Here is a 13,873-nt window from a genome sequence, read left to right on the forward strand (position 1 = left end):
CGGCAATACATAAATAAAACAAAACTGGAGGAAATGTACGAACAAAAATAAAAAAAAATGTGGATCCCCTTCCTAGGTTTAATCAGGGCTTTTCCCACACTGGTGGGTGTGCAGTAATAATAATTTGCTAGTAAAAATGCATTCTCTCCCTGGTGCACTAACAGGTCCCAGCATGCTCAGGCTGCCATTAAGTATTTGGGCATGTTTGTCCTTGCAGTTCTACAAGCACCAGCATACCCATGGTGGCCAGGGCATGCTGGCACCTAGAAAGCCACAAGTGCCAGCGTGCCCTGGCACCCAGTGCCAACTAGGAACTGTAGTGCGGAAAGAAAAAAGTCTTTTAATTGAAATAAAAACACCCCAACAATACCTTCATTCACCCTCTTTATTTCTCATCTAGATCTAGGGTCTTCATCTGTAATAAATTCAAGGATCCTTGGTTTTGCAAAATAAAAAACCCTCTTAGTGACACAATACTACATAATAAGAACTCCTGGTGCAAATGAGCGCTTAGGTTAGTTCAGTCATATTTATAAAATGGAGGATTTCCACTGCCTGGACTCAAGTTGTGGGAAATCTATATGTTCTAATATATATGACTGATTCAATGGTAAGAGCTCAATTGCACCAAGGAGTGGGGTCCGCATTGTTTTTTTTTTGCGTACCCATTCTCCCTATGGAATCCAGCTCCGTGCTGACCAGTCTGGGGCTGGTTTGTCATTATGACAGGAGGACCTCACGCTGCGGTTTTCCCTGCTATAGTGCCGCCAGCAAAGGCTGGCAAAGCCCAATAATAGTAAAATCGGGGGTACGCCACACATTTTGTCTCCCCGATTTTGCTAGTATCAGCAGGGGCTGGCCGCACTAGGGTTGCTTAAGCTATTTAGGGGAGTTGCACACAGGTTTTTGTTTTTTTCTTTAATGTATTGCCGTTTTAAATCTAGTGATTTATGTCAACATTTTGACTGTCAACCTTATGCATATGTACCCACGATTGTAGACATTTTTGGTGTTGATTTTTTTTTTAACTACATCCCACTTTGGTCACCATAAGTTTATTTAAAACTAGATTTAGAATGTGTTTACTTTCCATTAAGGTTTTATTGGAAAACCGTAGCTGATTTCATTCCTAAAGATATTGACCGTGTTGGTTCATAGGTGCAGTATTGTGTACACACCTTTTGATGTTCATGCCTGAAGTTCTGTATACTAACAATTAATATTTATTAATTTCAATTGAATTTTAAGCTGTAATGGGACATTTTTGTTTATTTACCAGTTTTAATGATAACCGTGAAATCTAAGAAGGTACCAACCAGTAAAGATTTAAACAATAGTTCCATTTCTGTGTCACTGTTATTCCATTTAACTCTGTCCAACCTTGTATTGTTCTATCATAGCACACCCAGCCATAAATAAAAATGTTAGGTAATGTCCTATATCTCATGACCTTTTTTCTCTCTTAAAATGTCTTGCAAAGCATTGAAAAAGTATACTTCAGAAAAGGTAAATTATCACAAACACTTTATTACAGTGTTTTATCTTGATGTGGAAGTGTATAGAAAAAGAAGGCTGCTAGGATTACTTTCATACAATCCATAAATGTTTTGCCTCTCCAATACTTTTTACAGCATAAGTGCCATTTATGACTTGGCCACAAAAAAACAAACAGTTCTTCATAGACTTATCTGAGTCTATGATCTTATGTGTGTATAAAAATAAACAATTAGCAGAGTTCTTGAATTTATTATGTAAATGGCACAAAGGTTTTGTAACCCACTACAAAACACTAAGATCAAATTAAGCAAATGGACCAATGAAATCTACTAAGGGTTCCAGTTTTTTCCCCCACAAGCTGGCTTCCATCATAACCTTCATCCATTAAGTGTGTGGTAAATTTCCCATAATTTGTTTTATTATGACCTAAGCTTGTAGTAACATGATTTTTCTTTTTTTTTTTAAATTGTTAAATATTTAAGTGTATATATCTATCCCTGGAATCTGTAAATCATATTAACTTAAAATATTGTAACTAAGCAGTATTCTTTAATACCATTGTTGTAACATTTATGTATCTAATAGAAAAATGCTACTTTTACACACACACACACACACACACACACACACACACACACACACACACACACACACACACACACACGGTTTGGCTTCAGGTGCAGTCAATCCTTTGCCCTCCTCCCACCTCCTACTTCTGATACTAACCCTGTCCCCCTTTCTTTACCCTTCCCTGCCCTCCCAGTCTCCTGGAAGCCCTGCTCAAACTACCCCGCAGGGTAGAGAAGCCGTTGAGTCTGAGGTAGAGCAGGAGCGTGAGGAAGAGGAGGAGGAGGAGGCGTCAGTGGAATTTGCCCTCTCCTCTGACATTGAAGATGATTATGAGCCAGAGCTGCTCCTAGTGCCTGAGGGGCAGCCTGTTAACCAGCCAATGCTGGCCGCAGCTCAGTCTTTGCATCGGGAAGCTACCAAATGGTCCAGTAAGGTATTCAATGGTTACAAAGTATGCATCCTCCACCGTGCCATGTGCATCTCACCCCTGTCCTTCCATTCATGACACGGTTTGCGCATCCCGTCTGCGCCAAGCTGATAGTGTCGCTGAGTGTCTTGTTTATACGTGCTGGCTTGTGTCTGTGAGCCCATGTATGGCTTCATCAATAGATATTGGCTTGTGTATGGATTATTTTTTAATGTATTCAGATGTGTTGAGTTGGTAGTCCAATTAGGCTTATTTCATGATCTTTTAGACAGAAAGGTGGTGTATCAATCAGATAGTTCTGTAAATGAATAGAATTGCCATATAGTTTCTCACTCAGAAAAACACCAAACACCTTTTATAAAAAAAAAAGTAATCAAATGGGTTGATAGAAAATAATTACTTTTGAAAGACTTGGTACTATTAGTTTGTATTATAACACTTATCTGCCAATTAATTTGTAGACATGTATGACAGGTTTTCCTTATGTCTGCTAATGACCAGGGATGAATACATATCCATTCCACTGGGTTTATAATGAGTCCGTGTGGGAGGAACTCAGAGCATTTATGTACTTTTATGTTTTAAGCTTCTTCTTAAAAAAACAAATGTGCCCTTAATACTGACCAATATCTACACATTGACAAAGTATATAGATGAATAATCTTAAGACTTGTACAATAAAATACTTTATTGACTAGAAGTAAATTGTGTTTTATATGCATCATCTTATCTTATTGGTGTTAATTTCCCATTAATTTATTAATAATGAAAGAGCAAATCATTTCCTATGTGTTAATTTAAATTGTACACGTCCCCATTATGAACATGGTGGGTTCTCTCTAAATGATACACAAAACATAAGTCATTATTCAATTAAGAGTTACTTAGAATGAGGAAAAGAGAACACTGCTTAAAATAATATATTTGACGCACTGACAAATAATTTTATTGTCGGTACCTGGAAGTTACTAACATTTAGCAGGTGCCATCAATTTAAACACCTTTAATATGTGCATGTCAGGAAGTGTATAAAGAGAAACTAGGGGACATTGAAAATAAATGCACAGGATAAAGGTGTAACTCATAGCAACCAAGCAAACATTTACCTTCATTTTCAGAAATGGGATAGAAAAATGACATTCAGAACCCTTACATTCAGGTGGTTGTATTTGTTCACCTTTGTCCCATACACCAGTTTCCATAGATGCAAGCTTATGACTGCTGTAGTGTTCTGGAGCACTTACAAGAAACTGTAAACCACTGTGTGGTTATAATGTGCATTGGTAATGTAAAATCTACCCACTGTTGTAGGATGCTATTCTCATCATGAAATTACACTTTAATGGTTCTGTCAGTAAAATGTACCTGCCCCTAGGTTCTAATATATGAAATAAGCCAGGACCAAGGTAGCTTATGGAGGGAGGGGCAATAGTGGATGTCTTCAACATGCATCTATGCTGCCTGCTGTTATCGCTGTTTCACGGTTTGTGAATACCGTTTGCTTACACAGAGAACAGACGCATGGCTTGGAATGGCAGTGTGATTGTCTTGTCTTTGACAGTTAGCAGTCTTGGGAAATATTTTCTGTATAACTTGAAAATGGTATTCAAAAGTTATAATTATGTCAAATTTATAAAGGCACAAAAGGGTTTATTTTTTAATATGGTGCAGATAATGTCCTTTTTACCCATAGAAATAAATCAAAAAGCAAGTCTGATTGCTTGCTTTGAGTAGGGCTCTAAAGTTAGCTAGGCCTTAAAATTACCCTGTGCTTCCTTAACTGATAAATATGTTATGTACATCAGTGGTTCCATGTATGTCAAGCATGGCTGATTTACTGACTAAAATGTACTCTGATTTTAGTGCACTTTGATCCTGATTTTGGTTGATTATTAAAAGGATTTATCGTTTTTCCTTATTCATTCCTCCACCAAAGTAGCCTACTTTAATACAAAACCATGGCAATACTTTTGCAGCCACTGTCTATGGCAGACTGCTGATCGCTCTCTGTGACTAATACTGTCTATAAGATACTGTACTAAAGTGGGTTTTTGTTTTCTCTTACTCACCTTCCAGTTATGATTAGAATGTGCTGGACTGTTATAGGGGAGAAGGGATAGGAGGAAAAAAAACTGTTTAAATTGGAACAAACGTTTTTGAAAAGTGTTTTTGATCCCAAAATAGTGAGAAATCTAAAAAGCCCTCTGAGCATGTTACTTGTAAGTAAGATATTGAAGCTTGGATAATGTGTTCATTCTCTGTCAGGCACTTATGGTCTAATATTTTAGTCATTATTTGCACTTAGAAAACAAAACAAAAAACAATAATAAAAACTGTTGTACTTAATTTTGCTATACAATATACTTTTCTTTTTTTTTTTTTTAATACAACCTTTCATCATGTCTTTTTATGAATGTCATTAATTATTTTGAAGATATTAATCCGTCAACATTCTCTTAAAGTCATATACCATTCTGTTCACTCCACAGTACTTATAATTATATATCAATGTTCGTTTAGGAGCAGAAAACTTAAGTCAAAAATAATACTTGACTGAAAAATAGTGTTATCTGATGCGTGCAGTGTATTCCAGCTTGTCTGTTTTAGGTATGTCCTGATGGTTAGGTATAAGTTATTTCTAATATGTATATATGCTTGCTCCTCTATACCTTATTGTATCAAATACTTATTTATGAGCACAGATCTTGGTTCAGGATTTAAGAATTGTAAGGAGATTAATTCTGGTTAAACATGATACCCAATATGCCTTATTCATTATGTAAGCACAGATTCAATTTATACATTTATATGCCCAACGATAAAAATAATCCAATAGTGAGTAAATATGTTAAGATCATATGCCTTAGATCAAAAATAATGTAATAGTTTTTCTACTATAATGGTTTGCCTTTGCAAAAGACCTATAAGCATAAACTGCATTTTTTTTAGAGTATTTGCAGCGGGCGTGTATGTACAGTATGCAATCTGGATCGTGAAATCACATTCCCTAATAAATATTCTAACTCTGTTCTTATCCTGTCACGTCTGCTCGATGGAACATGCTTGCAGAGTTCTTTCAGCGCTGGGAAAGTGATTTCACAATCCTGATTGCATGCTGTACAGGTGCATTTACTCTGCAAAAAGGCCTATAAATCCTGAACAAAGATCTATGCTCATAAATAAGTATTTGATACAATAAGGTATATAAGAGCAAGCATATATACATGTTAGAAATAACTAGGATATAACTAACAGACAAGCTGGAATAGACGGCACGCATCAGATAACAACTATCTTCAGTCAAGTATTATTTTTGAGCTTATTGATTTAGGTTTTGCACTCCTAAACCAACATTGATACATTGATAATTAGTAGCAGCATACAATAAAACCATTAAAATGTATGAGACTTATTATATGTTAAATAACTATGACAAAAAATGCACCTTTATTACTTCAAAGAATCTTTCATCTAATATCACTGCAAGTATTTAATGCTAAAAAAAAAAACAGTTTTGTAGCTTAAGTTTTACTATAGTAAGACAAAGAATTTGATGGCATTTTAATATGCAAGAAATTATTGCTTCACTCAGAAGTTTATTATGTAATAACAGTTTTGAGTGCAGTTCAATCAGTGATAATAGTGCTGGCCCCTTAAAGGAAATTCCAGCCAAAATGAAAATTCAGTGACTTAAAATCCTGTCTTAAACCCCAATGACTTGTGTCCTGTTGCACCTTCACAGTCAAACCTTAGTGGACAAGCTGCCTATCCCAGAAAAGACCAGGTCAGCAAGGACAAAAGGGGCTGCAACAATGTCTGCTGTACTTGACCTACTCCTGCTGACCAAGTCTTTTTTTTTCTTTTCTGATAGGCAGCATGTTGTTCACAAACACTCAGAAGGAGCAACATTGGTTGTGTGAAAATATTTTTAGATACCCACCTTGAAGGCTGAACTCCTGAGTAACTATCATCAGTATCATCAAAATGTATTTATATAGTGTGAGAAAATTCCGTAACACTTTACAATTAGGAACATACACAGTAATAAACAATACTGGGTAGTACAGACTGAGTTAAGAAGGCTTTGCTTGCAATCTTACAATCTGTGGGGTTACTTAATATTTTCCACTCAAAACTGTGTTTTCAATGTTTGTGGAATTATCCTTTAAAACGCAATCCAAACCTGGTGTTATTTTAATGTTCTTTAGAATACCTATTTGCTCTCTTGGGTAAAAATGCTTGAGTAGTCTTTATGGGTGCTGAATGTAGAACCTTCCCACTATTTCACAGCCTCATATTACCTTACTTGCAGGTGTGGAATTACTAACTGTTTCCATCGGTGCATGTAACTGTATTGCTTTGTTTAGTACTAATCCACGGCGTGCAAATCTCCATACAGTGCAGTCTGGCAGGACGACTCACGTGTGGGACTGTTCTGCTGTTTGTATCCTGCATTGAAAACCATTCCATATGACAGATTTGTTTACAGCATCCTTAACTGTCCACACTTACACGTGTTTCTTGTACCCCTCAGTGTTTTGTGTCACTGATTTTTAACTGTGGTATGTGAAAAGTCTTGGTTTTCCAACATGCAGGTATCTTTAATACTGGAAGTCTAACAAGTCTGTTTCTAGCACCTCTCATTGGTGTTTCTGTGGCAGAATTTCAGAAGATTTTAAATATATTACAAAAACAATCATTTAAGAGTAATGTCCTACATAAATTCATTTTGTTAACAGTCTAAAATCTGGAATTGGATAAAATAACGAGTTCTTTTTAAATTGGCAAGATTCCACTTATGCCACTGAGAGAAACACATGAAGCTAGAGCACTATTTATTTCCACCTATATTCTGCTAACCAGACAAGTAATATAGATCCAACTGCTTTGTTTTACTGAGTTAGTCCTTGCAAATTAATGCTGTAGGTTTCTTTCCTGAAGTTACTTTTGTACATTGCTGCCTAGCACAAATGTGGGTGATCAATGTAGCAATTAAATGGGTTTCTTACACATCTACCCTGACTGCTTCCCATTGCAGGGTAACGATATCATCGCAGCAGCTAAGCGCATGGCTCTGCTCATGGCAGAAATGTCTCGTCTTGTGAGAGGAGGCAGCGGGAACAAGAGAGCCCTTATTCAGTGTGCCAAGGACATTGCTAAAGCTTCAGATGAGGTGACCAAATTGGCCAAAGAAGTGGCTAAACAGTGCACAGATAAGAGGATCCGTACTAACTTGCTACAGGTAAATGAAAATGTATTTTTATGAATTGTACAATATCGACTAGTCAGTCTAGGTTTAGTCATTTAGGAATGACATTTCCTTTAAAACTCAATGTAGGAGAACATATCTGTGAACTGATATTTTTCGCTGCTATATTATAATATCCACTTTTGGGAACTACCAGAATATGCTTTCTCAAACTTGTCAGTATTGTGATGTATAGAATAAGAGCAATGCTAATTATTTGTTCTTTATGGCTGTTTTTGTTTGTAATATAAACAGACAATGGATATAAAAATAATCTGCAGGTTACACTGCTACTAAAAGGACAGATTTATTAATCCCAGTTAGTGTATCAGAATGTGAGACTGTTTTTTTCACAGCTAAAAGGCAGCACGTAGTGATTAACTTACAAAAAGCCAGGACTGTACAGTTCTCTTTACTCAACAGATCAAAATATTTATTTTCCCCTTTAAAATTAACAAACCTGTTTTCTTAAAAGCCCTTCTTGGTTGTTCACTAAAGTTAAGCTTCCATTGGTAAGTTTTATAATGGGAAATTTCGAACAATGTGAAAGAAAGTCTTGTCATGTGAATAGAAGAGTATAAAGACTTGCAATAAGCAAATGGCATAATGTGGCTTTCATGCTTTTGTTTCTGTGTGCAAGGGCAAACATTTGGGGGCAATTCAATGGTATGTGCCACCAAACAGCACGATGTCCGGCTGCACACATGTCTGGGTGCTACGATATCCCAACATTGCAGTTGTTCCGGAGGCACTCTGTGGATTATAATTTTGAACTGAATCTGCCCCTATCAATAAAAAAAATAAATGATGAGCTTTGATGAATACAGGTGTTTTGAAGTATTTTTAGGAGTGCAGCGTGCTGCATTTTTTCTACACTTTACAGTACAGGTATACATTTTTGTGCATGAATTTAAAAAATATTTGAACATTTTCATGAAATAATTCCCATGATATCCCATATACATTGCAGGTGTGTGAGAGGATTCCAACTATCAGCACCCAGCTAAAGATTCTCAGCACTGTTAAGGCCACTATGCTGGGAAGGACCAACATCAGTGATGAAGAGTCTGAGCAGGTGAGATAGACAAAATCAGGCTTTAGGGTAGTGCTAAATTTTTAGTTGAGTGATCAAATTATTAATCTCTGAAAGACTGTTTTTTTTTTTTAAGGTATTGTTTTATATATATAGTGTTGTAATACACAAGTTATTTCTAATCTCTAGAATCTCAAATAACACTTGGGCAATTTATCTTCACCGTAGCGTTTAATGGGATGAATGATTCATCATCTATTCAGGAGCTCATAGGTGATCTAAGGAGTGGGGTACGCGTTGGCGATGCTCATAAATCCAACTCTGAGGACACCTACAAAAGAAAACCGATTTGAGAATAAAACGAGTAGAATAAACAGACTTACCTGATCAGCGACTGTCCACATATTCGATCCTAGCAGAACACTGACAGGAAGTTCTTCCGAATGCACAGGTGTCCGGCAGTAGTGTCCAACCGCAGTGCGTCCTCAATGATTTTTTATTTAAGGCGGCAATCTCGGGACCCCTCTCAACAGTTAACCTGCGTGGTCCTGACATTGCCGCTTTAAATGAAAAATCATTGAGGGCGCACTGACGGCAGACACTACTGCCGGACACCTGTGCATTCGGAAGAACCTCCTGTCAGTGTTCTGCTAGGATCGAATATGTGGACAGTCGCTGATCAGGTAAGTCTGTGTATATTCTTGTCGTTTTCTTCTGAAATCGGTTTTCTTTTGTCATCCTCCGCATCGGATTTATCTGCATCGGCGAAGAGACTAACACTGGATCTAAGGCAGGACGTTGTTCATTAAACTTTTTTCTTCTTCATTAGGTGGTTATTCTCATATGATTAATTACATAAAATACTGTAATGTTGCATTATCTTTTTATTTATAAAGCACTGACTTATGATCCCCTCTGTTTAGCGTTGAGTATTGACACCAACAAGTTATATACGATGACATGAAATAGAAGCTAAAACTGGCCCTGCCCAAATGAGCTTACAATACAAGAGGTGTGGGGAGCATGATACTTATGTGATTTTTCAGTCTTCAGGACTTAATCTAAAATTGCTTGTGTCCTCCTAGCCTTATAAATGTGAAAACACAGTGTAGAAAAAAAAGTAATTTCATTTTTATATTAAAACTCATATGCAATAAATGGCAATATGAATTTATCAATACGGGATTATTTCATGTGTGGAGATTAGCAAGGATATAGATAGAATGTTACTGTATAATGTAGCAAATTCCCATTCATACAAGAACTTTATCTCCTATCAAATAATTTTAATTTTATTTTTTTAAATGACCCTCCAGTATACTAGTGCCAGTATGACATCTATTTCTTAATTTTTGACTTCATTTATGTACACAAGAACATTCTTAGATACCTACCATTTATAACTTCATGTTTATCACAGATTGATTAAATTTTAGTTTATGTTTGTGGTTCATTATTATGGATGTATTATAAACTACTATTTTATTTTCTGTCTCAGGCAACAGAAATGCTTGTACATAATGCACAGAACCTCATGCAGTCAGTAAAAGAGACTGTGAGAGAGGCTGAAGCAGCATCCATCAAGATCCGGACAGATGCTGGATTCACGCTGCGTTGGGCCCGTAAAACTCCATGGTACCAGTAACACTTCACTGGGAGCCAAACTATTCAAACGCCGAATATAAAAAGCACACAAATACAGTCTAATCACACACTGATGAGGAATTTGCTTTCTAAATGAGCCTAAAGACAATTAAGACTTTTTATTTTTTTTTATTTTGGTACCAAGTCTTGTCTAGCAATCCTTAGGCTCCTCCATCAGTAAGTTGCTTAACTCACCATTTTGATATTTTTATGGGCTTCAGGCTATATCTGTTCCCCATAGTGCATTTCTTTACCATGGAGTGACCTTAGCATTGTGTTTGCTCTGGGAGAGACCAGTCCATGTGCAATACACCAGATCTCATAACCTGATGTTCATTACATATTTACCACCAACATACATAGCACTGCCTTCATATTTTTATGCACACTGATAATGAAAGTATAATGCAAGCATCACGAGCAAATATAACACTAAATGCTTGTTAATCTGCCATACTTTTTTTTTTTTTTTCTAATTTAGTGTTATTTGCATCCATTAAGATCCACGTTATTTCTTAATTTCTTTTTCTCAAACTATGCAGAGAATTGTAGACTTTGTACAAATATTAATTAAGTGTCCTTTTGAGTAGGAGAGCAGTACAATGAGATGAAGAATGTATAATATTAGCACTTCTACCTTATGTGTGATGCAATGCCAGTAATGATGGTATGAGGATATTGCTGGTGATCATTTATACTTCCTGGTAGATGTCTGCTTTTTATATAAAATGAAATGTTGCAGTTGGAACATAAATTTAAAATCTGAATCTGACTATCATGGGACAATTCTTCAGAGATATTGGGATGTGCTTAAATTATGTATGAATGGTTTGGAGGACAAAGATCATAGATTGTCCAAAAAACATTATTGTGGGTAGCATTATATGCTACTTATCCTTTTTGCTCTCCCTTGAAAACATTATGTAGCATCATGTTTAATCCTTAGTGACAAATTGAGGCCTCCAATCCCATTAATGTTGGGTTTTTTAGGTCCACACACAAGAATGTTCAGCTTTTCATCTTGAACTGAAAGAGCAAATTTCCTTTTTATATCCTACTCTTCCACGTCACATAAATGGGTGTTTACATAACAAGCTGAATGCATCAGAACAGTCACAAGTATGTGAACAGGATATTGGCTAGTCTTGACCCAAGTAACAGTTTTTTGTTTTTTTTGCATCCCAAGGCTGGTATGCCTTCACTTCTAGCCAAATCTTGCTGTGCTCTTGTGTATGGTTCTAGTTTACACTGCGCTAATTAAGTCCTTTTTTTTTTCTTCTTTGAATGGAAAATGCCATGTTGCCTTTTTACGCATGCTAACCTCTAATAGAGCAATTCAGTGACAACAAGACTGTTACTTCTTGGCTGTAGCCACTACGTACTGTAAAAACCAACAAAAAAAGTTACTAAGCTAGTCAAACTTTTGTTGTTAAGGGGGGGGCCCTTCAAGGAGTAAAATGGGTAAATTAACATCATACCTGCCCTATGTCCTGGGACACATTTTAAGAACAAGGTGATCTGTACCTTGAATATCTAATCTAATTGTGTTTTGTTTGGTCACTACAAACCAAGAAATAAACCATTTATATACTGAAATCTTAAGTAATGTCTGTATTTAATTGGCAGCACAAACTCATCTTCTTTTCCATTAACATGTGCAAACATTTATCTGGAAAACACAAAATATACTCAGCCATACAACGGTTTGTATATTCATAAAAGCTAATTAAGAAAAAAATAAATATAGATCCATCCATAAGAACACACAACTTTAAATAAGTAATGATGCTGTGGAAATATATTTCTAAGCCATTTACATTTCATTGGTCTCATCCTTGTGCTTTCTTGACAGGTCGTCCTGCCAGTGTACTGTATAGCTTCTCCTACGTCCTATTTTGTAACACTGGAGACATTGGGTTAAGAGTGCAGCCAGGAGCGCAGGCACTTTAAATTAGGGATGGTAGCGTGCATACTGTTGCTGGGGTGGGGGCTGAGAGTGAAAGACACTCTGGTGAGCCAATCAGCAGCAACACATTGGACGGGGGGGGGGGGGGGGGGGTTTCGGTGGGCAGCCTGACTGGCAGCTATTGGTAATTGAGCAGTGAGTGTCAGTTACTCACTGTGTTTTCTGCATAAGTCAGACACAGCGTTGTCATCGGTGAGGAGCAGACTGAGTGTCCTGAGACAGAGAGAGTGAAGGGAGGAGGAGTGGAGAGTGTGTGTGGATGAAAAGAGAGGAAAAAATAAATAAATTAAAGGCTAAAAGAGAAGACTGCGTGAGACTTATGAGATGGAGAGAGTCTGTTTGTCAGTTTGTCAGTGTGTATTGTTTGTGCCTGTGCAAATCGAATCAGGACATGGAGAGGATAGACATTAATGTATTGTATTGTACCACTGGCTGCTACCAACAGCAGGAGCCGCCAGCAGCAAAGCGCAAAACACCACACTACTTCATTACTCTGTCTCTAGTGTTGTATTAAAAATAAAATGCCACCATCCAAAAGTGGGAACACTTTAAAAGGAAAGCTGATGATGAGCACAAGACAGCTATTTGCAAATACTGCAGGAAGCACATGAAAACATGTGAAGACACATCTAATTTAAAGTGCTACCTTGAGAGCAAACGTCCTCGTGCTGCAGACTCCTGTACCAGGTTCATTTGCAGGAAAGGAGACTGATAAGCAGACCTCTTTCATTAAAATTTTACTTGTTGTTGTAAATGCTTCGTGTTTTTTTTCTTCAATAACAACTTTGCTTTATCCCAAAAACATGTTGTACTGCTAAAAAATGTGTACATCTTTATAATTTGTGTGTATATATATTTACACACACACTGAGCCTACATTTAGATAAACAGAAGGATGATTTCAGAAGTTTATTAGTGTATTATATGTTTAAGTAGCCAGTTTTTTTTAGGACTAAACAATGTTTTGTAACCAATGTTTAAAACAACAGAACAACCAATGTTTTCTTTCGATATCCCATCCCAACTTTAAATATCTGAAATTGAACTGTAGCTCTCCCCCCTATTTTTTTTTTTTAATGTGCCCTACAGTGCAGGAGCCATGCCAAACCACTACTTCAGTTTTATTAAGTTTATTTAATATTTATTTAATTTGTATTACTGGTAGCATATGCAACAGATAAATCAGTCTAAAGGGGGCAATGTATTGCACAACACTGACACCTGTACAATGCTGGAGTGGGGATCGAAGGTGCAGCTGTTGCCACTGCCCCACCCCCAGCAGTTTATTACTCTGGGAGGAGTCACAGCCCCATGTTGTGGTTGCATGGAGGCAATATGGTAATTAGAATTCTTTCCCAGCATTGTTTTGGAAGAGATACGGTAATTAAAGCTGCATTGATCTCTAAGGCTGCTTCTATAAGGGATGTGCTGGTCAGGTAGGGGTTACTGATACAATAAGGCCTTGCTAGCCACAGGGTTGGTCTGATG

General features: G+C 36.9%; 1 protein-coding gene across 2 annotated transcripts in view; it reads left to right on the forward strand.

Moving 5' to 3' along the window:
• Positions 1-12,021, forward strand: part of VCL (vinculin) — an 82,270-nt gene extending 70,249 nt beyond the window's left edge. Inside the window, exons 19-22 of one of the 2 annotated variants that reach the window (XM_075217067.1) lie at positions 2,261-2,500; positions 7,533-7,736; positions 8,713-8,817; positions 10,274-12,021. In XM_075217067.1, coding sequence (XP_075073168.1) covers positions 2,261-2,500; positions 7,533-7,736; positions 8,713-8,817; positions 10,274-10,420 — 696 coding nt within the window. In that variant the 3' untranslated portion in view covers positions 10,421-12,021. The remainder of the gene's footprint in view (positions 1-2,260; positions 2,501-7,532; positions 7,737-8,712; positions 8,818-10,273) is intronic. The other variant, XM_075217068.1, reaches the window with a different exon arrangement.
• The last annotated feature ends 1,852 nt before the right edge of the window (positions 12,022-13,873 follow it).

Source organism: Mixophyes fleayi, chromosome 6 (assembly GCF_038048845.1).
Source record: "Mixophyes fleayi isolate aMixFle1 chromosome 6, aMixFle1.hap1, whole genome shotgun sequence".
Lineage (NCBI taxonomy): Eukaryota > Metazoa > Chordata > Amphibia > Anura > Limnodynastidae > Mixophyes > Mixophyes fleayi.